This window comes from Anolis sagrei, chromosome 5 (assembly GCF_037176765.1).
Source record: "Anolis sagrei isolate rAnoSag1 chromosome 5, rAnoSag1.mat, whole genome shotgun sequence".
Taxonomy (NCBI): domain Eukaryota; kingdom Metazoa; phylum Chordata; class Lepidosauria; order Squamata; family Dactyloidae; genus Anolis; species Anolis sagrei.
Genome location: NC_090025.1, coordinates 123,320,116 through 123,345,580, shown reverse-complemented (window position 1 = coordinate 123,345,580; position 25,465 = coordinate 123,320,116). Strand labels below are relative to the sequence as shown.

Sequence of the window (25,465 nt, the reverse complement as noted above, 5' to 3'; positions counted from 1 at the left end):
TCCCTATTGGGATTTCTCCATTTGTGATGTAGGCAAGTGGGCAACAATACATCCTACAAGCATTTCAAAAGAGAAAAATCTTGCAGCTAAGAATGAAAGGAGCTTTCATTCTTGGAGAATTGATTTTCTTCCTTCAAGGTCAGCAAGAGGGCTAAGTCAACTGTTCTTGGTCCTGGTTGGTGACTGGTCTGGCTCTAAAACTGAATTCAGACAGTAACAGATAAAATAAAATAGTGCCTTAAAAACACTAGCTGTTTGCCAAACCAAATTTAAAATGAACAATGAGCAGAATCCATCTCTCTATATAAAAATGAGCATATCTATGTATGTTTATTTCTATGTATGTATGAATGTATGAATGTTCCAAGGTAGTTCCAAGATTGTATTATGGATCTGGACCAAACCTGGTACACAGACCCATCGTGATCCAGCTTAAAATACCCGAAGGGTTTTGGGGAATGATAGATGATTATAGTTTAGATCACCCACATCCAGAGAACTGTTTGAACCCCACCAATGACAGACTTGGTACACATACCCATCATGACCAACTGAAAATACTGATGAGGTTTGGAGGAGACTGGCAGAGGTTGATGGGAGTTGTAGTCCATACACAACCAGAGAACCATGTCAATACCACTGATGATGGATTTGGACCTGGCATACATACCATCATGATCAACTTAAAATGCTGGAAGGGTTTGGGGAGGAGGGTCACAGAGGACACTGGGAGTTGTAATCCACTAACTTCCAGAGAGCTGTGTGACTCCCACCAGCAATGGACGTGGAGCAGACTTGACACACATGCTGATCATGGCCAATATAAAATACTGCCAGAGTTGGGAATGGGATGACAGAGGATGGTGGAATTAATAGTCCACCAATCTGGAGAGCTGTGTCAATCCCACTCATTTGCTCTTCTTTTCCTAACCAATCTCACAACTCACCCTACCTATCAGTCTGCATCTCCCAATATACTTACCCCTCTCTTACACAGCCTGGATATAATCAGAGTTGCACCCCAACAACCCATTTGACCAGTTAAGAGCAGACTTTTGACTTTTACCCACCCAGACATAGGGCTTATCAGACACATCTAGATTGATGGGAATTCTACCTTACTTTACCAGATCTAGGGGCAATCGGAGTTACAGCTGGGCAAATCTAGACCTGATCTAGACCTGTAACCTGACCAGGTCTTGGGCTGATGGGAGTTGCACCCCATCACCTGTACAGTTTTATAAATGATCCTTATCATTATCACCTATACAATTTTATACCACGCTCTGGTTACATCCCGTCTTGACTACTGCAACGCTCTCTACGTGGGGTTGCCTTTGAAGACAGCCCGGAAGCTCCAATTAGTCCAACGGGCGGCAGCCATGATACTAACAGGAGCGGGGCGCAGGGAGCATACAACTCCTCTGCTGCACCAGCTCCACTGGCTGCCGATTTGCTACCGGGCCCAATTCAAAGTGCTGGCGTTGGCCTTTAAAACCCTAAACGGTTCTGGCCCAACTTATCTATCCGAACGTATCTCAGCCTATCAGCCCACCAGGACCCTAAGATCTTCTGGGGAGACCCTGCTCTCTATCCCGCCGGCTTCACAAGTGCGGCTGGCGGGAACGAGAGACAGGGCCTTTTCTGTGGTGGCCTCTCGGCTTTGGAACACCCTCCCCATAGAGGTACGATCAGCCCCCTTGCTGATGGTGTTTCGGAAAAGATTGAAGACATGGATGTTTAAACAAGCATTCGGTTAATCCGTTGCAACGAATTTTGATGACTAAAGGATTGGTTATACATGGATGATGAGTTTTGGATTACGATTCCAGTTATGAGATGCATAGGATTGTTATTGGTGGCCCAATAATTTGTATTGTATATGTGTTTTTATGCTTTTAATTGTATATTGTTGTTAAGTGTTGTAAACCGCAATGAGTCGCCGATTTAGGCTGAGATATTAGCGGTATACAAGTGCATAAATAAATAAATAAATAAATAAATAAATAATGATTCTTATCATTATGATGCACCCATTCATAACATTAAAAACCAACAAATGCTTTTTCTAAAAAATAGAATTACAAAATACCTAAACTTGGCAATGCCGGTTACCTAAGCTAGTGTGTCAATAAAAACAGGTTCATGAGTGCACATGGAATGGGCAGTGAGGGGGCATGCAGCACAATGGTGTATCTGAAACTTTGTTCTTTGGTGTTAAAGTCAGCCAACTATGCCCTCCAACAAATTACTCAATTCTATACTCCCTACCACTATGATCATCCCAAAGTCTATAACCATCGGACATCTTCACTAAGCTATTTGAGGTGTTTTCTAAAGATTTTGGAGAAGAGTGCTTTTGTAGATCCTAAAGTTCCACCTAGCCTGCTGTTACCAACATCTTATGTATGTGTGGTTCTGTTTCAGCTACATAAGCAAGTTCAGACATTGAGGCTGCTTTAAGTTCAGTGGTGTAGTATAACCAGGGCTCTTAAGGCTATAGGCCTATTGGCCAACCCTTTGAACTCTCTATTCACTCTCAGTTTAGTTGTACATTTCACAATAGCTGGAGGATGTATAGATTTTTCTCGGTGACACTGTATTATGATAAGTTCCCTGTTGTAAACTAAAGTACTCTGAAGTGGTTTAGTCTTAAGTCAAAAATTAACTCTCATTAGTTTTATAAAATAGAGCCAAAGCTGTATTGTTGTGAGTGCTGAACATGGACATCAGGAGGTTGGGTTAAAATACCAACTGAACCAAATAAGCCCACTTGGAAAAGTACAGTGTTCAAGCCTTAGTGGAAAGCCATGGCAAACTTCATTTGAATTAATCTAACTGGGAAAATCATCTGATGGAATTTCCACAAGTTAGAGTCAATCTTTTCAAGGGTTTTCCTTCTTCTTGTTTTTAATTACTGTCAACTTTGATTTATGGTGACTCTGTGAATGATAGAACCTCCAAGTCACCATATAATCAACAGTTCTGCCCTGTCTTGATGCTTAGGATTGTGGCTTCCTTATTTGAATCTATCAGTCGAGGACACAAGTCTTCCTCTTCTCCTACTGCCTTCTACCTCATCAAACATTACTGTCCTTTTGCATGAGTCATGATATGATCAAAGTACAAAAGTCTCAGATTAATTATCTTTGCTACTAAAGGGACCCCAATATTCATTTGCCCTAGGACCCACTGATTGGTCTTCTTGATAGTCTATAGCATCCAAAAGAACTCTTTTTCAGCACCACATGTCAAATGAGTTGATTTTACTGCTATCAGTTTTCTTCACTGTTCAGTTTTTGCAACCATACACAAAAATCGGAAAGAAGATGATATGGACAATCCTAACTTTAGAATTTAAGGATTTTTTTTTTACATCTCAAGATCCTTCATTAGCTGTCCAGCCAACGTTTATCTTCTTTCTAACTTAAGTCTTCATTCTGAGTGACTGAGCCAAGGTATGGAAATCTTGGAACTATTCCGATATCTTCACTTTAAAGGTGCACACATTATCTATGGTCATTACTTTTGTTTCCATAATGGCAAGCTTTCAGGTTTTCCAGAATCTTTCTTCAGGATGGAGGGTGCAACATCAACTGTATATCTGCTTTTACACTTTGTTCTCTGATGCTCTTTAATAATCATCCCGTCTATTTTCTGCTGGTAGTATGGTGCCATCTGAATATCTTAAATTTTTGATGTTCCTCCAACTTTCATGCCTTTTTCTGAGTCAAATTCTGCTTTATGTGTGATACAAGTGAAGAATATAGGATAATAAAATGCAGCCCTGTCTGGCTTTCTTGCTACTTTGGGGGTGTCAATAAAGGGACTGTCACAATGATGGTTGACACCTTGTGCTTCCGAATATACCACCATGCAGTTAGGTAGATGGATTTCAGTGAGTATGAGCTTGTGAGTTAGACAGGATCCTGTGACAAGAATTATATTAAAACCAATCTGCATGCTCGTCACCCACTGTGTCTGTGATTATCTCAGCTCTGTGTCAGTCCCAGGACCAGCTCTGCATCAGATGTGGTCTTGGTGTAGAACTGCTTCTCTCTTTCACCCTACATTGATTCCCTTTCAGCAGGTGCACTCTATTAGAAAACTATACACACCACAGCTATGCGCATGGGGCAGCAGCAAGAGTTCAAAGTGGCCCTGTAATTTGTTACTTATCTTCTCGCCTAGGGTGAGCAGCAATTGCAACTGGTAAGCATCCAAATTGTATGACACACTTGTCTTATTCTGAGAAGAAGCCAAGCTTCAAAGATAAAAGAGTGCTCCTGAGTTTGTTTGTGTGGCTTTTCAGCCACCGCACCCCAATTCCTTCTGCCCTGGGAACCACCAACTCCTCAGAATCAAATTTAGGATTCTACAACACCTTCACTAATATCATGAAAATGGCAAGCTTTCGGGTTTTCCAGAATCTTTCTTCAGGATGGAGGGTACAACATCAAATGGCATAGCAAAATAAACAAAGTCCAAAAAATCTGGCAAGAGAAGTGTAATAAACCAGACTTTGTTCTTTCATCCACTCCGAAAGTCTTATACCACCCAGCCTGAAAAAGTACTCTGCAAATGTGAAACTTTGCCACATCTGTAACATTTTTGTGCAACTAATAAAGATATTACAGAGCTTTGGGTCTTGTTGATACTCAGTGAACCCAACTATTTCTTTTCTGATTTATATATTTTGAAATTTAAAACAATATGACAGAGAATCTAGAAATATAGCCTAATATGGCTACATTTGCTATTTAAAAATGACAGGAAAACTGAGACAATCAAGTAATTTAATGGCTCACTCCTACGCTCTTGCCTGCTAAAAAGTCTGATACCTTAAGTACTAGAAGGCTAACTTTTCTCCCAACTGTGATCCAGTGGATAGATTTTAAATTTAAAGACACTTGCAAGAGTTATATATCAACACAAACTACAACTGGACTTATAGCATTATTTCTTCTACTTTTTTTGAAATGTATGAAAAATTATTTTTCTTTAAGAAAGATTTTGTTTTTCCTTTTTGCTATAATGTTACACCATCAGACTGTGAACTTTAGTGAATTTACTTAGCATAAATTTTTGATTAAAATGATTGAGGCCATAACATTCAAAGATGAATGTTTAAAAACAACAACTCTTTTGTTGTCTGTGGTCCCATTTTACATCAATGCTCCTTCTTCCCATTATGCTATTTGTTGCTGGAGGGTAGCCCCCATAAGTACTGACAGGGACTTTTCTGCAGATAGAAATAACAGTAATCGTGGCTGGGAATTGGCAGATGTGCAATCCAGATGGAGTGAATTATTTTTCCACATGGAGAGTAGTAGTGGAATAATAAATATTGTGATGACTCATTCCCACCACTTCTAATACTACTTTAGTGCACAGGAATTTAAAATGTATAGGTGAATGGTGCTCTCAAAATTAGAACCCAGAGCACCACCTTCCTTATCATGACTAAAACACCACATCTTTAAAATGCAGATTTATACCTTTCTGAAGGTGTTTTCAAATGAATAGCTCTTAGCCAGTCTGAAGATAAAGTACTACTATGACTGTATCTATACTTACTAGATAAATCCAGCTTTAAGTGGCCCAGAGGTACTTTGATACAATCCAATAGCATCCCTGGAGCCCTTTGGCCACCCATAGAGCCACTTGAGTTGAAGGCGCATCAAGTCCATAAGCAAGCAGCTCCCTCTAAGAGGCTTGCTGGAAATGCTAAATATGTGACGTCAACAGCAAACCTCTGAGAGGTAGCTGCTAGCTGGAGGTGATGTGGTCATGGGTCCATTGAAGATGTGGACAGTGGATCAGGACAGATCCAGCCTAAACTGCCTCCAAAACTTTCTTTTGTTCAGGATGTTCTCTGACCCAGATGTAGCACTACTGTTGTAATTTAACCCTTGTATTATGTTCCAGCAACAGCTGACTAGTGAGTTCACTGTATTTTGGTCATGTAGATTAGGCCTATTCCAGTTTTCTTTCCTTCAACTGATTTAATGTGTGAAGAAACATGATGGAAGAAGGGAAAAGACTGGACGGGTACAAATACAAAATACAATTGTCTGTATCTCTTGGGGGGTGGGGTCAGGTATGAGGCAGGGCAATTCAACACTTGAAAAAAAATAAACTGGAAGCACTCTGGTTCCTGTAAACTAGAGCAACCGTGAGGTGAAGCAGAAGCTAAAGATGCCAGATAAGGTGAGTAGAGAGGGCAGTGCCTCGTGAAAAGGTGCAATGCTAATTAAAGCCAGGTGTTTGCTGCTATGTTGTTTTTCTTCAAAGTTCATAAATGAAAAGCCACATGTCTCACTCATACAAATCATTACACCAGACTGCAGAAATCACTGGGTAGAACAACCTGAAACTCATAGAAAGCAGCAACAAGGAAAATGCTCTTGCGTTTTGCGAGTGTCCAGCATTTCAAAAGGAAACAGCATGAAAAGTTTCTGCAGCACACTTACCATAAGTGACTTTAGGGCAGCAGTGGTGCCTTGTGCACTGTCAAAGTAGGCAATATTCAACAGTTAAAGCATTTCCTATTGCAACAGAGATGGGGCACACGCGTCCCTGTGCGCAAAGGCATAGTGGTATTTATTTATCGTATCAGAAGCGGACCAAGGGTACAGTTGTAATGTATTTTAAAAACACAATTTTAAAAATTGGCATTATAGTAAATGTCCTTTGACCAGAAGCTGGCCACTTGGATTGCCTCTGTTGTTGCTGTAAAGTCCTGCATTGTGCATGTCATAGGGCTCAGACTGCATTGTAGTAACAGTCTGATGTTTGCTCTTCTCCACACTTGCATGTCATGGACTCCACTTTGTGGCCCCATTTCTTAAGGTTGGCTCTGCATCTTGGGGTGCCGGACTACAGTCTGTTTAACGCCTACCAAGCCACCCAGTCTTCTGTATGCCCAGGAGGGAGTTTCTCGTCCAGTCTCAGCCACTGATTGAGGTTCTGAGTTTTAACTTGCCACTTTTGGACTCTTGCTTGCTGAGGTGTTCCTGCAAGTAGTTCTTAGAAAACTATTTCTTGACTTAATGTGTTGGCATGCTGGCTGATAGCCTTACAGGGGATGGGACGGAGATGTCACTGCCTTGGTCCTTTCATTATTGGCTGCTACTTCCTGGCGGATGTCAGGTGGTGCAATACCGGCTCAACAGTATAATTTCTCCAGTGGTGTGGGGTATATAGACATCTTGTGATAATGCAGCATCTCTCATTAAGAGTCACATCCACTATTTTAACATGGTGAGATGTGTTCCATACTGGGCATGCGTACTCAGCAGCAGAGTAGCAAAGCGCAAGGGCAAAAGACTTCACTGTGACTGGTTGTGATCCCCGGGTTGTGCCAGTCAGCTTTTGTATGATATTGTTTCTAGCACCCACTTTTTGCTTGATATTCAGGCAGTGCTTCTTGTCAGAGCACAATCCAGGGTATTTCCCAGGTATTTGGGTGTGCTTTAATGCTCCAGTCGGATTTGAGGGAGACGTAGTCTTGAAAGGGAATTTTCCCACATGCCCTGATTTACTGCTATATGTGCCTGCTTAACTTATGGCCTCCTCCTTACACTGCTGCCTGGGCCTTTGAGGGGACTCCTAAGCTTTTGAATTTGGAGTGCTGGTGAGCCTGTTCCCCTACATTTGTGCCCCTTCAAGAGCACAGTCCAAGGTAACTCCCAAGTATTTGGGTGTGCTGCAATGCTCCAGTGGGATTCCTTCCCAGATAATCCTCAGAGCTTGAGATGCTTGTCTGATCTTAAGATGGAAAGCATGCATCTGTGTTTGCATAGTGGTGAATGTAAGTTACACTTTTAATATCTGATGGATACAGTGACTGTATCGGATGGATAGGTGTCCCTGGTGACACGGTTAAACCCTTGTGCTGGCAGGACTGAAGACCGACAGGTCGAAGGTTCAAATCTGGGGAAAGATTCGAACTATTCAGGGACATGAGAGAAGTCTCCCACAAGGATGGTAAAAACATCAAAACATCCGGGCGTCCCCTGGGCAACATCCTTACAGACAGCCAATTCTCTCACACCAGAAGCAACTTGCAGTTTCTCAATCCGCTCCTGACAGAGAAAAAAAATCTGATGGATACAGTGACTGTATGTGATTGATAGGTGCGCCTGGTGGCACAATGGGTTAAACCCTTGCACTTGCTTACTTACTTACTTAGGCGATCCCTCGTTTTCCGAGGATGATTGTCTTCCAGTGTTCTTGTGGGTCCGTATGTGGCTGTGGAGCCCTATTCTTGCTCTGCATCTTCTTCTGCAGTGAGGGCATTGGTTTCCAGGTGGAAGGCGGTCTCGGTTGGGGTTGGCTTGATGCGCCTTCCTCTTGGCACGCTTTTCTCTTTTGCCCTCCATTCGTGCCTCTTCAAATTCTGCAGCACTGTTGGTCACAGCTGACCTCCAGCTGGAGCGGTCAAGGGCCAGGGCTTCCCAGTTCTCAGTGTCTATGCCAGAGTTTTTAAGGTTGGCTTTGAGCCCGTCTTTAAATCTCTTTTCCTGTCCACCAACATTCCGTTTTCCGTTCTTAAGTTCAGAGTAGAGCAACTGCTTTGGGAGACGGTGGTCAGGCATCCGGACAACGTGGTCTGTCCAGCAGAGTTTATGGTGGAGGACCATCGCTTCAATGCTGGTGGTCTTTGCTTCTTCCAGCACGCTGACGTTTGTCCACCTGTCTTCCCAAGAGATTTGCAGGATTTCCCGGAGGCAGCGATGAAGGAATCGTTCCAGGAGTTGCATGTGGCGTCTGTAGACAGTCCACGTCTCACAGGCATATAGCAGGGTTGGGAGGACAATAGCTCTATAAACAAGCACCTTGGTATCCCTATGGATATCCCTGTCCTCAAACACTCTCTGCTTCATTCAGAAAAAATGCTGTGCTCACAGAGTTCATGCGGTGTTGTATTTCGGTGTCGATGTTGACTTTGGTGGAGGGGTGGCTGCCAAGGTAGCAGAAATGATCAACATTTTCTAATCTTATACCATTAAGCTGTATCACTGGCATTGGAGAGGGGTTGGCTGGTGTCTGCTGGAACAGCACCTTGGTTTTTTCAATGTTCAATGACAGGCCCAGCTTCTCGTATGCTTCTGCAAAGGTGTTTAGAGTGGCTCGTAGATCTTCTTCTGAATGCGCACAGACAACATTGTCATCAGCATACTGGAGTTCTATAACAGATGTTGTAATCTTGGTTTTGGCTTTCAGTCTGCTGAGGTTGAATAGCTTGCCATCTGTCCGATAGATGATTGGATGGAACCAAACTCCTGAAGGACCAAAAATCAATTGCACTACATTGGAAAGAACACTACCAAAGCCTCCTGAACCGCAGCTCCAATGTGGCCGAAGAGGTTCTCTCACAAATCCCGCAACAACAAACCAGGGATGAGCTTGCAGCACTGCCTAGTTTGGAAGAATTCATCAATGCCATCAGCCAACAAAAAAATAACAAAGCCAGCGGACCTGATGGGATCCCTGCTGAAATCTTTAAACAGGGAGGACCTGAGCTGACATAACTCCTCCACCAGCTCTTAGAAAAAGTGTGGGTGACCGAGAAAATCCCAGCAGATTTCAAGGATGCCACCATCATCACCCTCTTCAAAAAAGGGGAAAGAACAGACTGCGGAAACTATCGAGATACCTCCCTTCTAACATCAGCTGGGAAAATCCTCGCAAGAATCCTTGCAAACTACCTTCTCCCCCTCTCAGAAGACACCCTCCCAGAACGGCTTCCGCCCCTCCAGAGGAACAGTGGACATGATCTTCACTGCACGACAGCTCCAAGAAAAATGCAGAGAACAAAATCTACCTCTGTATATAGCATTCATTCACCTTGCAAAGGCATTCGACACAGTGAATCGCAGCGCTCTCTGGACCATCCTCCAAAAAATCGGGTGCCCTAACAAATTTGTGAACATCCTGCGGCTCCTCCATGATGGCAACAGTCTTGGACAGCAATGGCTCCCAAAGTGACCCATTTAAAGTGGAATCTGGTGTCAAACAGGGATGTGTTATTGCCCCAACTTTATTCTCCATCTTCATCGCTATGATACTTCACCTTGTTGATGGGAAGCTTCCCACCGGAGTGGAAACCCTTGTGCCGACAGGATTGAAGACCCACAGGTCGAAAGTTCGAATCTGTGGAGAGCGCTGATGAGCTCCCTCTGTCAGTTCCAGCTCCCCACGCGGGGACATGAGAGAACTCTCCCACAAGGATGGCAAAACATCAAAACATCTGGGCATCCCGTGGGCAATGTCCTTGCAGATGGCCAATTCTTTCACACCAAAAGTGACTTGCAGTTTCTCAACTCGCTCCTGACATGGCAGGCCCGTAGCCAGGATTTTGATTGGGGGGGGGGGGGGTGAGTTTGATTGGGGGGAGGGGGGGCTAAGGATCTATCCTAGCAAGCTTTTGTATCTTTATCCCAAGACACCCATGCATATGGGATATATTGAGCATGGTGATCACCTCATGATATGAGTAAACATAACAGTTTAAATAATATACCAGTAAGGCCTTCTCCCTGACCACCCTGAGAATTTCGGGGGGAGCTGAAGCCCCTCAAGTCCCCCACCCCACCCTGGCTACATGCCTGTGACACGAAAAAAAATCTGAAGGATACAGTGACTGAAGCTTAAGCAGCTGAAGGGGAAAAGAAATGGGCCTGGGGCTGTTAGGAATTGTGGGAGTTGAAGTCCAAAACACCTGGAAGGCCCAAGTTTGCCCATAGCTGGTGTAGCCTCATGTAAGACAACTCAGCTGCATTGCACTGCTTTATAGGAGTCTACGCTGAGCGCCAAATGCAATTTCAAATTGCCTTATAGGGCAGTGGGGATGCACAGAGCCTAAACCCCGAGCAGTGGGTGACATATGGTGACAATAATGATCATTATTATGGCCTTTTTTTGTTGGGAAATAAAACAGAGGGGGAATTGAAAGATCAATACAAAAGGCGGGAGAGAGAGAGGCGAGGCAAGGCAGCCAGGAATGAGTGAGGAGAAGGCAGCACGAGGCTGATATCCTTCCTTGCTGCCTTGGCGCCCCCTCTGGCCAAGGAAGGGAACCTTTTCCTTTCGTTGAAAAAACCAACGCAAGAATTCAAAAATTCAAACGGGAGACACTGCGGCGCGTGCTTCTCTCTCTCTCTTTCCCTGAGACTCTTTGTCGGGATGGGATTTTTTGGCGGGCAGCAACAAAAAATAATAGTAAAAATAATAATAATACGTGTTTTTGAGAGGGGTGAACCCTCTTGGACTGAGAGGAGCGACACCTGACACTCCCTCCTCCTCCTTCCTTCCTTTGGATGCAGATTATCATCTGCCACCACCATTCGATAGGGCAACATGAGAAGTCCAGTTCCAAGCCTAGCACCATATCATGGCACTCTGGGGCTGCCTTCCAATCAGATTACCACCCTTTTTTCATTATGATGATGCTAATGGTGGTTTTCCCCGCCTGCTTTATTATTATTATTGTCTGTGAGGGGGATATAAATGAAAGCAACACAGTGAGGGATGCTAGCATCCGTGATTGTGCAGTGTTTTTGCTCTGAGGGGCTTTTCTGCCCATGTGTGTGTATGTATACAAGGGATGCCTTCCACTTGGAGCGCCTCGTGGCACAGAAAACCCCTCCTTTGAGCCACTGCAGTGAGGCTTCCCGCCTCAGGAAGGATTGGAGGAACCTCCTCAATGGCGCGTTTTTGGGAGCTGGGGAGGGGGCTGCAAAGGAGCAGGAAACGTGGGGGAAGCCCGCCTCGCCCTCGCAAGGGGCTTCATGGCGGCGTCAGGGCCATTTCTGTCTTGTCTATCTATCCTCCCTTTCCTTTCTTTCCCCCTCGACCCCACCCCAGACGCAGTGCCTCAAACTCCCGCCAAGATGACCTTCCCCTCAGAAAGGGGGGAGAAAGAAAGGGGAAAAAAAAGGGCGCCGAGGAATTCCCGCCCTGAGCTCGTAAAGCCCCCCTCCCTCTTTTTTTTCTCTCTCTCGATGCATATATACAAACCCACCCTTCCCTCGGATTGGCTGGAAGGAGGCCTCCATTCCCCTATACCGCCCCTCTCATTGGGCAGCCGCTCAGGCGTATGCAAATAGCCCTCGGTTTCTCTTTGGCGCGCGCTCTCTCCTCCTCCTCCTCCCCCCTCCCTTCCCTTGTGTAACCCTGTGATGAGAATTTTTCAGACAGTAACGTTGCGCGTCTCTTACTATAAGCAAATAGTCCCGCAAAGCCTCTCTCTGGGTTTCAACCTCCCCTCCTCCTCCCCCTCCCTTCCTTTTCCCGCCCAGCTTCTATTCTAATCGAGCGCGCGGGGCGAGGTTCCGCAGTCCTCCGCTCAGGAGGGAGGGAGGGAGGAGAAGAGGAGGAGGAGGCCTCCCAGCTACCTCTTTTCCCCCCGCGGAGGGATCTACCCGCGTGCGTGTCTGCGCTTTTTTCTTCTCTTTCCCTCCTCCCTACCAAAATATTGAGAGTTAAGAGGCAGCTCCTCTGTGTAATTGAGCCCAGAAGAGAGAGAGCAGGAGCCAGGCAGAGGCTGAGTCGCTGTTGCTGCTGCTGCTGCGGAAAGGCTTCCCGTCTTCCCTTCTTCTTCACTGCGGCTGGCTGGATTCCTATTCCCAAGCCAAGGACTGGATTTTAAAAATACAAACTTCCAACATATTCGGCTTCGATGGCGCGCTTCTCCAACAATTAAAAGTGTGACACCACCAGAAACCTTCATTATTATTATTATTATTATTGTGTGTGTGTGTGGCGCAATTTCATCTAAAGGACACGTCTTCGTTTGGATTTGGGCTGCTGCTTTTTTTACTCACACCTTTGGGGACATTTCTACATTTTCTTTTTGAGAATTTCGAAGAGACAGCTGCTGACAAGTCTTCTCTCCCTTCCCTCCCTCCTCCTCCTTCCCAGCTTTGGGAAGGAAGGAGCTGTTTGCTCCCATCAGCAGTTTGTTCCCCTCTCTTTCTCTCCATTATTATTATTATTATTGCTCCCTTCCTGGTGAAATCCCCGGGAAAGGTCCGGATCTTGCTTCGTTTTGGGTTTTTTGCCTTCTTCCTTCCCTGCCTGCTTTCCCTGGCGACTGGTTTTGTTTTTGGAAGATGTTACTCTCCAAGTTCGGCTCCCTTGCTCACCTTTGCAACCCAAGCAGCATGGATCACTTGCCGGTGAAGATCCTCCAGCCAGGTAAACAAACACACACACATCCTCTTCTCTCTCTCTTTCTCTGTCTCTTCTTCTCTCATGTGTTCCTTACCTCTGCCCAATTTGGGGCACCTTTCCTGACCAAATCTTGTCAATCCCCATCTTGCAAAGCCAAGGAATCCTAAAGATGTGCGCCTTCAAAGGGCTTGGGAGTGGTGTTGTGTGTCCTGTGATGTGGCGTTTCCAGATATTTCTCACAGTGCACTAGGAAGGCAAGAGGAGGAAACCCCGTTTTCGCATCAAACGCCTCTGTCGTTGTGATGCTTCGATTCCCCCCACCCTCTCCTTCTCGCCACATAGATCACAGGAATTGATGTACACACATGTGTATATTATAGATTATGGGGATGCCTTGAGCTGATTTTTTTCCTACCTGCCACATCACAGGAATTGATGTACACACAGGTGTAAACATATGTATGTGTAGGTCTATATTATAAGATTATGGGGGTGCCCTGAGCCCAAACCTTCACAATCAAAACAAGGCTTTTCCAATTATAATTGCAACATTCATACTTGCCTCCAACAGACAAGAGTTCTTTTTCCCACCCAAGACCTTCGACACATATATAAACCTCCCATGCTTAGTTTCCAATAGACCTCACAACCTCTGAGGATGCCTACCATAGATGTGGGTGAAATGTCAGGAGAGAATGCTTCTGGACCATGGTCAGAAAACTCACAAAACAGATGTATGGGTATATATCTACCCAGACATATCTCTCTCTGTGTTTTGTTTGTGAAGGTTTGGGCGCAGGGCATCCCCATGATCTTCCTTGCCCTGGGGCTGGGATGCCTCCTTCTTGCCTCCCTGTCTGTCAACAAACTGCTTCCCACATCTTTCTTCTTGCCCTCCTCACTCTGTCTCCCTTTTCTTTGCCTCTCCAGTGAAAGTGGAGAAGGAGCCGTTCGATAAAATCTATCAAGTGGGCTCAGTCCTCGGCAGCGGGGGATTTGGCACTGTCTATGCCGGGAACAGGATCGCAGATGGCTTGCCGGTAAGAGGAGGCGCCCTCCCTCCTTCCCCTCTTCCCTCCTCCGCCCCCGACCACGAGGCTTTTGTTGTGTCTCCCTCCCTCCTTCCTTCATGGCTGCCCTTTCCAGAATCCGAACCCTTTGGGTGGCGGAAAAGGCGGGGAGGGGTTGCCCAGAAATCCCAGCCTGGAGCCGTGAAGGTGGGCAATGCCACCTGCCAAGCAACAGGCAAAGCCTCACCCCACCCTCGGGGTCTTCACACATCCCCCTCCCCATCCTGACCTGTCTGCCTTCCCTTCCAGGTGGCCGTGAAACATGTGGTGAAGGAGCGGGTGACCGAGTGGGGCACCATTGTAAGTATCCCGAAAGACTGTCTTGTTTGGCTTGTGTGGAACTGTGCATTAATAATGGAGGGCTGGCTATTGTTTGCGCGGGTTCCCCCTTCCCCGCCTTCCAGCCTCTGTTATTGTTTACGTTGGGGGGAATTTGGTGGGGTTTTTCCTTCCTCTACTCCTCCTCTGCTTCCCCGAGCCCCCCTCCACCCTCCCCTTTTGACTGCGGCAGCAGAGACACTGTGGACTTCCCCACTCTGTCTTCCCAGCCTCTCCCCCCCTCCTGTATTGCTGTTGGAGTTTCCATTCAGCACCAAAATGTGTGACTTGTGTTGAAATGGCCAAGAAAAAGGATTTTCCCTTCTTCTGGCCTCCCCTCCCCTCGGAACAGAAAGCTCACGACGCTTTTCCTTTCTCTCCTTCCCCTCCTGCCTCCTTTTTTTAGGGTGGAGTAATGGTGCCCTTGGAGATAGTCCTCCTGAAGAAAGTGGGCTCGGGCTTCCGAGGGGTGATCAAGCTGCTGGACTGGTATGAGAGGCCGGACGGTTACTTGATCATCATGGAGCGGCCCGACCTGGTCAAAGACCTCTTTGACTTCATTACCGAGAAGGGGGCCCTGGACGAAGAGACGGCCAGGGGCTTTTTCCGCCAAGTGCTGGAGGCAGTGCGCCATTGCTACAACTGCGGCGTGGTGCACCGAGACATCAAGGACGAGAACCTCCTCGTGGACCTCAGGACGGGGGAGCTGAAGCTGATAGATTTTGGGTCGGGCGCCATCCTGAAGGACACAGTCTACACTGATTTTGATGGTAGGTGCCCCTCCCATCCTCAGCGTGCCTGTCTGTCTGCTTCTCTGTGTGTGTATGTTGTGCGCGCGTGTGTCGTGAAAGTGCTTCCACTGACGCATCCCCTCTATCTTAGTCACATTCCTACCACCTACAACTAACAAAAGATATTTCTGCTACAGCAGCGAGTCACAGACCTGCTGGTGATTAAATTCTTTGCACTGAAGGCGGTTTTAGGGGGCGTCAGTTGCGTAGGAATAGAAGTGATTCCAGGCAGTGACGCAGCAGTTTATATTTTCCTTGCCTTGGGAAGGCGGGAGGAGGCATTTTCCTAGTGTTTACAATTGCCTGTTCCTTGTGCCTCCCCGCATCTGTTTTTATTTTCTTTCTTCCTCCATTCCCCCTAATAATATGTTCCCTCTTACCAATCTCCTTCCTACATGATGCTTTAGAAATCCCGCATTGCAGATGGGAGAGGGTTAGAATGACACCTCTCCCTTTTTCACTTGAGCATAGATCGCCTCTATTTTGTTGTTGTTATTTAGAAGCCGGAATTGCCATTTGCATATGGGTGGAAGAAAGGGTTTCAAGGTGAATGCGATAGATGGAAATGAGGGATTCTTCCCTGCCACCACCCTTCCTTCCCCAAGTCAGCTGCAGCATTTAACATCTGTTTGTTGTGAAACCGGAGCCTCGTGCCATGTGACCTTCAGCATCACAAATTCCAGTTTTTATTTGGTATCCAAGTAACAGCTCAGTGCAGAGGGAGGGCAGTTGCTAACCGCCTGTGAAGCATGAGGCAGATTTCACCGTCCTTTTTGTTATTATCTGGAATTCCTTTTTTTCTTTGTTCCTTTTTTTAAAAAGGCAGCAGTTTTGTTTAGGCTGCTTAACCATATAGATGTATTTATATATAGCAACCGAGATCTGAGTTTCACCCCTCTTTTTTGAAATCCAGCCCCCTCCTTCCGTCCTCTCTCCCTTTGTCCTTTTGTGTCTATTTTTGGTGTGGTGCTGCAGACGCCACGTGGTCAGGGCAGGAGAGCTTTATGTTAGTAAACAGTCAGCTGCCGGGAAGCAGTGCTTTCTACTGCATGGAAACAGCACATGACCTAAGGCCCTCTATTAATAATATGATATAATACATAGAGGCAGTTTCATCTCTTGAATCCCCCCCCCCCCCCCTAAAAATAAAGCATATGTGATGTGGATCTTTTCCCTTAAAGTTGCACTTTAGCTGGATTTTAAACAAAAGACACTCCTCATCAATGTACAGCAGAGAGCTTATTAGCAGCATCATGACCCAGCACCAGTAGCCCAAGGTGATAAAAAGGACAAAAACACAGAGACCAATGTTATCTCTTCCATAAAAGGCTTTTCTTTATAGCAAAGTATATGATTGCACTATTTACAAAAACAAGATTTCCATAACAAATAAAGTAACAGCCTTCACATTGGAGCTTCACACATGAGGCTTCTCTCACACAGAGGTTTACCTCACACTCCTCAGGATGACACTAACTTTGGCCCACTAACTCTAACAAGCTTCGGCTTACTAACTCTACTCAGGACAACACTGGCTTTGGCTCACTAGCAGGCTCCAGCCTATTAACTCTTTCAGTGCTCGACTCACACTTTTGTAATCAATAATACCTAGTTAGTATTTAATATTTCTGACATTTTTGTGATCTTTCATTGCAGGAACACGAGTATACAGTCCTCCAGAATGGATCCGCTTTCACAGATACCACGGAAGATCAGCCACTGTGTGGTCCCTGGGCGTGCTCCTGTATGACATGGTCTGCGGAGACATCCCTTTTGAGCAAGACGAAGAGATCTTGAGGGGACGGTTATACTTCCGAAGAAGAATTTCACCTGGTAAGCTTCAGTTCTTCCCAGATTCCCATCACAACTCCAAAGCTCCCCTTCAACCCATTGGTGATGTTTTGATTCGCTTCCGCCCTAACCTTACCTTGTGTGTGTTTTCCAGAATGCCAACAACTGATCAAATGGTGCCTTTCCCTGAGGCCTTCCGACAGACCAACACTTGAGCAAATTTTCGACCACCCCTGGATGCACAAATCGGAAGTGGTGAAGTCAGACGACTGTGACATAAGGCTACGGACCATTGACACTGACGTGTCTAGCACAAGTTCAAGCAATGAGAGCCTGTGAAAGACTTGAGGACCTTGCAATGGGAGGGGAGCTTCAAGCAGGAGGAAAACAAAACAAAAGAAAAAAGACCAGAGTGCTGCTGCTGCTGCCATTATGTAGGAGGGGCTAGAAAAATGCATTCATTATTCTGTAGTTTGAATCTTTGTCTGAGGGAATTGATCTTTTTTATTTCCCCTTCCCCTTTTGGCTGGTTTCTGCTTTGGAATGAGAGATTTCCTTTGGAAACGTTCATGTTTGGGGAGTTTGCAGGCCAGTACTTAAGTCAAAAGACTGACCTTTTTTTTTTTAAATTAAAGAAAAAAAAGCAGTGACCTCTTTATAAATAACATGGTAAATCTTTTTGCTCTCATAGAGCCTGGACTAGATTTTATTTGCTTTTTTGAGTGCCTTTTTGAAAGCTGCTTCAGTGGGACTTTCTTTTTTTGAGCTGTGTATGTCCAAAGAAGATCCAGTACATGATAGGATTTGGCTCCCTTTTAGTCACGCCAAGTGCAGTGGGGATACAACTCCTATGATGCAGTGGAAGAACATGTTCAGTGATTGAATGAAGTAGTCCCATCCACTGGCGATGGAATACTTGAACACAAACATTTCACTCCTTTTTCCGGTTCTCTTCCGGCTCTCCTTTTCCTCCCCCCAAGACAACCTCTGCTGCTCCACACTGTATTTCCAATAAGCTGCACAGGTTATCAGCTGTTTTATCAGGAACACTTGCTCATATTCCATTTTCATCATCTCTACCACTGGGCACTTAAAAAAAGGCCCTTTCTCAACTCCCCCCCACCTGCAAGTCTTAAAAGTATGTATGGGCATGTTAAATGCACAATCAATGCAATATTCAAGGACTTTGTGTGTGTGTTTTTTCCATACCTGTATAAAATGTTTATGTACATTTTTGGGTTTTTTTCCCCCATGGACTATACTATTTTATTTATTGTCTGGAGTTTAGATGACCTCTCACAGTCTCATCTGTGGCTATTTATTTTAGCTAATTTATTTGTTTAGAAGTATCCAACACTGTGCTTCTCTCTTTTCTCGTCATGGACTTTCTTACAGATGATCCAGATCATTTTTTGTACATTCCTATCTGTCTTGTCTGTCTCCCTTTTACTTTTTTCCCCTCTCTTTTTGGTTTTGTTGAAAAAGTTAAAAGTCTGACCATGCCTGTTTTGTTTTGTTTTTTTTTTTTTCATTTTTTGGTTGGAAAGGTGGAAAATTGTACAAAGTCTAATTTAAGGGAACTAGAATGACTTTAAAAGTTAGTCGGTATGCCTTTTTTGTCTGGTATTATTTACATACCAGAATTGTAAAGTAATGCTGTTTGGAAGGGTTTTAAATTATTGGCATTGTACAGTCTTTGTGCATTGGCTCTGGAAGGAAGAATGGCAGAGTCATAAACCTTAATTTATTTTAATAGCTGTGTGTTTTGTGATCTGGTTGCATTTATGCAGCTTGGACTTTTTTCCCTTCTGTTTAACGGTGTGAAATGTATGGAGATCATATTTTTTTATACAGGTATTTCAATTAAACTTTTTTGTAGATAATCTGTGTGAAGCATTCCTTTGGTCTCAACAGGGCCCTGCTGGCTCAGTGTCTCATTGCAGCCCTATCACTGTCTACTCAGAAGATAAATCCCATTGAATACAGTGAAGCTTATTCTACAGCAGACCCTACAAAATACAATCCTAGCATGTATTTGGAAATAGACACATGTTTTAAACACAAGATTTAGGCTCACTATGATAGAAAGCACACATAATATGATCCATGATAATCTGTTAAGGAAAGGTAAAGGTTTACCCTGACATTAAGTCTAGCCGTGTCCAACTCTGGAGGGTGATGCTCATCTCCTTTTCTAAGCTGAAGAGCTGATGTCTGTAGACACCTCCAAGGTCATGTGGCTGGCATGACTGCATGGAGCACCGTTACCACCCCACTGGAGTGGTACCTATTGATCTACTCACATTTGCATGTTTCCGAACTGCTAGGTTGACAGAAGCTGGTGCTAACAATGGGAGCTCGCCCAACTCCCCAGATTCAAACCACTGACCTTTAGGTTAACAAGTTCAGCAGCAGTTTAACCCACTGCACCACCGGGGACTCTAGGGGCGCAATCTTCGATATTCTGTTACAGCCTGGCTAATGGTCCCTGCTTCATGCCTAGATGGTTTATTAGGATTCCCGCAGTACTCGCGCATTCATTGTGACCATCTGTGTGCTGGATGAGGCCCTTACAATGGGCCCATTGCCAACTGAAACATACGTCTCCTGGAAAGTTTCTGCTAACATGTAAATAGTTCTCAAATGTTGCTGCCGGTTACCAGAATGTTACAATATTTCTCCCTAGTATGAAGTACATTTGGAGAAAGGATCTATATATCTCAATATCATGAGAAGTTACACACTTGCTATCTGCCTCCACATATGCTCAAGAAAGGAAAAATTCACTTGTAGAATAGGGTGTATCCCTTAGCTTTGTAAATACATTACTTTGGAAATCTCAGAATAGGATGTTCAACAGTGGCCTTCCAGAAACTGAACTGCAACTGCCATGATGCCTTGCTGTTGATCATGTTGCCTAGAACAGATGGAAGTTGCAGTTCTAACATCTGTAATGCCAGTCATACTATAAGAAGTGGCCTTCCAGATGTTGCTGGTCTACAGCTCTCATCACACCGGACCACCGGCTAGAGCAATGGGAATCATAGTGCCAATGTGCCAGAGGACTGCAGGTCCTCTCCCTCTGTTTTAAGCACTCAATTTAAGTCTGCATTGAGTGCTTTGGGGTTTTCTCCCTGCTTTTGACCTGACACAGCAGGAGGAGGTTTTCACTCTGCTTCTCCCTGCTGTGCTAGTTCTCCATATGTGAAAAGACTTCCTAAAGGGCAGAGATGGGACGATTCAGAGATGCACTCCAGTCTGCACTGTGGATATTTCAGCACTTTTGAAGTGCCTCTTGAGAGGTTCATAATATCACTGCCAATGTGTTACAGTACTGGAAGCTTCCCTCATGACTACATATATATGTCCCTTGGTGTAACTGATGTTAGCATGCCGTAATTGATGAGGTTTCTTATGCTCAGAAAATGAGTGACCCAGCAAATGTATCCAAGATGACAAGGAAATATTTCCTTAAATGTCTTGAGTTGTAACACTGCTGACAGACCCAAATACTGAGACACCTGATCCGATAGAAGGTTTCACTGTGAAGGGAAAATTGCTCTCCTTCCCGTAGAGATGATAGCGCAGTATCGAGGCTCAGACACACACACACACACACAAGCAGGGATATTAATAGTTCCATTTCTAAAAATCTGGAATGCCAGGAAGAACCCGGCAGGAACAAAGGGCTTCCTTCTTTACTGACAGAGTTGGTTTTTCCCCTAAAGGGATGACAATCAAGCTATCATAAACCTCTTCCCTGTTTATGAAATAGCTAGAAAGGGGAGGGAGGTGGGAGATGAGCAAGATAAAAAGAAAGACCCCCCACCACCGCCCCCAAAGCAGTTTCGTCATGCAGGGTGTTTGATCCCCCCCCCCCCCGCCCCATCTAGTTCTGTTAAGTGGAAAACCAACGTCATTCTACAAAGTGTTGCACTTTTCTAGGTCAGTGTTAAATTACAGAAAGATGGCGAGGCGGCCACACACACATCATCTGCCTTCAATTGCACACTTGAAGCAGCGGCATTTTCTCCCAACTTTTCAAAACTCAAGCGCCCCTTTGTAAACAAGGCTCTCCCTGGGTGTGTGTGGATCCAAACGGACAAAGAAGTCTTTCTTGCAATTGTGGCTTTCAATTAACAAAGGGGCTAATTAAACCCTTCTCTGATCTTCCCGGCCTCCCTGCCCACCTCTGTGTCATGTCTATTCAAAAGGAGTGGCCTGGATTACTTAGGCCTTGGTCCAAATGATAGCAGTTTTCATCCAACTCAAGACTAAGCAAGGGTGCTGGGGCCGGAGACCAAATTTTTTATCATGTGCCCTCCTCAATGCGTTTCACATGCCCGCTACCCCAGATGTGGAAGTAACATGAAACTATTTCAATTTCTGATCATGACTCATGGTCAGAAATGGGTTTGGATCATCATGGGTTTGGATTAGTAGAGGGTGGGAAGTCAACAAAATGACTTTAGTGTGATGTGGTGCTATTTTTATTAACTTTGTATTGTCGAAGGCTTTCATGGCCGGAATCACTGGGTTGTTGTAGGTTTTTTCGGGCTATATGGCCATGTTCTAGAGGCATTCTCTCCTGATATTTCGCCTGCATCTATGGCAAGCATCCTCAGAGGTAGTGAGGTCTGTTAGAACTAGGAAAATGGGTTTATATATCTGTGGAATATCCAGGGTAAACAGACTTTGTGTCAAAAACATTGCATAAATAAGTCTAAAACTGATAAAATAAAGGGGGCACAAGCAGCTAAATAATTTTTGACCAAAAACGGGCAATAGTGACCACACTGTGACTTTACACAATTCTTCCTTTGTGGGTGAGGCAAACCATTTTGGCCAAGCATGCAGATGCGGAGTTGTTTGTTCTGCTCCACAGTCACACAAGGTGGAGGATTCTTCTAGGAACTGCCGTTTAGCCACATTGTCTTTTGATCTCCCAACATCACTTCTGAGTCTGTTCAGGGACTTCCAAGCTGCCCTGAACTCCAGAATCTTACTCCAGGATCTTAGTTTGATCCTGGAGTAAAACCCTCAGGGGCCATCCATTTGGAATTTCCTGGTTTAGCTGCCCAGAGGGATACTCTTGCTGTTGCTGGGGGAATATTAAGAGAAGTGGTGGTTCTCACGAAGCTTTCCCTTGATTTGAGTCTACTGGGAGGAGGCTGATAGCCATGTAGTTTGTGGCTTTCACAGTGTTCAACCTTTTCTCTCTCATTGTTAGCAGCAACTTCCCATCGCACATCAGTGTGGTGGGAGTAGGAAAGCAGTGCCAGCTAGCTTACTGCATTATGTAGTAAGCTTATTGCATTACTACATTTTAGCAACTGGGATCTGTTTATTAAGTGTAGGGTTCTGTGGTCTTCAAAGCTTGGGGAACACAGAATGGATGGAGACCACATACGATCCATGAACTAGATGTTCCTCATCCTGTTATATCCGATCAACATGGAAGTCATAAAAGAAAAAGACAGAGGTAGACCCCCTCCCAACCCATTAGCAGTGAGTAAGTCCCAGAATCTTCACATACATATCTTCTACTGAATGTATTTATTTGTTTGGTGTATTTCTGACTCTCCTGAGGCAATAAACAATTAAAACCGGTTAAAACAACAGAAATCACAAAGTCCCACATGAGCTACATCTTCTGTCAGATGCTGCAGGGCCTTTTAATCCTTCTACAATTCCCTTTCTGGGCCATGAAACTAAAGGTCGGAGACATTCATCTTGTGACAGTTGATTTCATGAAGCAACTTTGCCTTGGAGTCTGACAGTCTTCTCTATGGAAGCTCTTTCTTCAGTCTGAGAACAGCAGCATAGGTGTAGCATAAATTTATTCAGCTTACTCTACAGAATGAATGCATTTTGACATTGCTTTAATGACTATGGCTCAATACCATGGAATCCTGGGAGTTGTCATTTTGTCAGGTACCAGCAGTTTTCGGCAGTGAAGACCTTGCAAAAGTACAAGTCACACGATTCCATTGCATGGGGCCATGGCAGTTAAAGTGTTGTCAAACTTCATTAATTCTACAATGTAGAAACAAAGAATTCATTTGTTTTGTTATTTGAGACATGAGCAAGCGAAGACAATTGGTCCCCTAGGTTTTGCCTAACTACAGCTCCTATCATCCTCTAGCTAGAATGGCTAGCAGTAACTGGGAATTGCAGTCAACGTGTACATTATTTTTTGCTGTTTTGTATTTATTTCATTGTAATGTATTACCAGGCTTCGCCTCATGTAATCTCCTCCGAGTCCCCTCTGGGGGGATGGTGGCGAGGTATAATTAAATATTATTACTTACTTTACTTACTTACTTAGGCGATCCCTCGTTGGACGAGTAAGATGGTCTTCCATCATGGGTTTCCTTGTGGGTCCGCATGTGGCTGTGGAGCCCTATTCTTGCTCTGCATCTTCTTCCGCAGTGAGGGCATTGGTTTCCAGGTGGAAGGCGGTCCCGGTCGGGGTTGGCTTGACGCTCCTTCCTCCTGGCACGTTTCTCTCTTTCACCCTCCACTCGTGCCTCCTCGAATTCTGCAGCACTGCTGGTCACAGCTGACCTCCAGCTGGAGCGCTCAAGGGCCAGGGCCTCCCAGTTCTCAGTGTCTATGCCAGAGTTTTTAAGGTTGGCTTTAAGCCCATCTTTAAATCTCTTTTCCTGTCCACCGACATTCCGTTTTCCGTTCTTGAGTTCGGAGTAGAGCAACTGCTTTGGGAGACGGTGGTCAGGCATCCGGACAACGTGGCCTGTCCAGCGGAGTTGATGTTGGAGGACCATCGCTTCAATGCTGGTGGTCTTTGCTTCTTCCAGCACGCTGACGTTTGTCCGCTTGTCTTCCCAGGAAATTTGCAGGATTTTCCGGAGGCAGCGCTGATGGAATCGTTCCAGGAGCTGCATGTGACGTCTGTAGACAGTCCATGTCTCACAGGCATATAGCAGGGTTGGGAGGACAATAGCTTTATAGACAAGCACCTTAGTATCCCTACGGATGTCCCGGTCCTCAAACACTCTCTGCTTCATTCGGGAAAATGCTGCACTTGCAGAGCTCAGGCGGTGTTGTATTTCGGCGTCGATGTTGACTTTGGTGGAGAGGTGGCTGCCAAGGTAGCGGAAATGGTCGACATTTTCTAATGTTACACCATTAAGCTGTATCTCTGGCATTGGAGAGGGGGCGGCTGGTGATTGCTGGAACAGCACTTTGGTTTTCTCGATGTTCAGTGACAGGCCAAGCTTTGTGTATGCTTCTGCAAAGGTGTTGAGAGTGGCTTGTAGATCTTCTTCTGTATGCGCACAGACGACGTTGTCATCAGCATACTGGAGTTCTATAACAGATGTTGTTGTGACCTTGGTTTTGGCTTTCAGTCTGCTGAGGTTAAATAGCTTGCCGTCTGTCCGATAGATGATTTCCACTCCGGTGGGAAGCTTCCCATCAACAAGGTGAAGTATCATGGCGATGAAGATGGAGAATAAAGTTGGGGCAATAACACATCCCTGTTTGACACCTGATTCCACCTTAAATGGGTCACTTTGGGAGCCATTGCTGTCCAAGACTGTTGCCATCATGTCATCGTGGAGGAGCCGCAGGATGTTCACAAATTTGCTTGGGCACCCGATTTTTTGGAGGATGGTCCAGAGAGCACTGCGATTCACTGTGTCGAATGCCTTTGCAAGGTCAATGAATGCCATGTACAGAGGTTGGTTTTGTTCCCTGCATTTTTCTTGGAGCTGTCGTGCAGTGAAGATCATGTCCACAGTTCCTCTGGAAGGGCGGAAGCCGTTCTGGGATTCTGGGAGGGTGTCTTCTGAGAGGGGCAGAAGGCGGTTTGCAAGGATTCTTGCGAGGATTTTTCCAGCAGAGGTTAGAAGGGAGATACCTCGATAGTTTCCGCAGTCTGTTCTTTCCCCTTTCTTGAAGAGGGTGATGATGGTGGCATCCCTGAAGTCTGCTGGGATTTTCTCGGTCACCCACACTTTTTCTATGAGCTGGTGGAGTTGGTGTGTCAGCGCAGGTCCTCCCTCTTTAAAGATTTCAGCAGGGATCCCATCCGGTCCGCTGGCTTTGTTGTTCTTTTGTTGGCTGATGGCATTGCTGACTTCTTCCAAACTAGGCAGTGCTGCAAGCTCATCCCTGGTTTGTTGTTGCGGGATTTGTGAGAGGACCTCTTCGGCCACACTGGAGTTGCGGTTTAGGAGGCTTTGGTAGTGTTCTTTCCAACGTAGTGCAATTGACTTTTGGTCCTTCAGGAGTTTGGTTCCGTCTGATGAGCGTAGAGGCTGTATGCCATGGTTTCTTGGCCCATAGATGACC

The 25,465-nt window shown here is 45.3% G+C and overlaps 1 protein-coding gene across 1 annotated transcript; it reads left to right on the top strand.

Moving 5' to 3' along the window:
- The first annotated feature begins 12,444 nt into the window (after positions 1-12,444).
- On the top strand, positions 12,445-19,032 carry PIM3 (Pim-3 proto-oncogene, serine/threonine kinase). The gene is made up of 6 exons (XM_060777792.2): positions 12,445-13,203; positions 14,110-14,219; positions 14,499-14,549; positions 14,974-15,337; positions 17,015-17,191; positions 17,304-19,032. The coding sequence occupies exons 1-6, from the start codon at positions 13,119-13,121 to the stop codon at positions 17,486-17,488; spliced, it is 972 nt and encodes a 323-aa protein (XP_060633775.1). The 5' UTR covers positions 12,445-13,118; the 3' UTR covers positions 17,489-19,032.
- Positions 19,033-25,465: the final 6,433 nt, after the last annotated feature.

Bases quoted from the DNA above. Each gene is read 5' to 3' on its own strand.
- PIM3 (XM_060777792.2), top strand. From the start codon at position 13,119: ATGTTACTCTCCAAGTTCGGCTCCCTTGCTCACCTTTGCAACCCAAGC. The intron at 14,220-14,498 runs GTAAGAGGAGGC...CTTCCCTTCCAG, and splicing joins GGATCGCAGATGGCTTGCCG to GTGGCCGTGAAACATGTGGT. The intron at 17,192-17,303 runs GTAAGCTTCAGT...TGTGTTTTCCAG, and splicing joins CCGAAGAAGAATTTCACCTG to AATGCCAACAACTGATCAAA.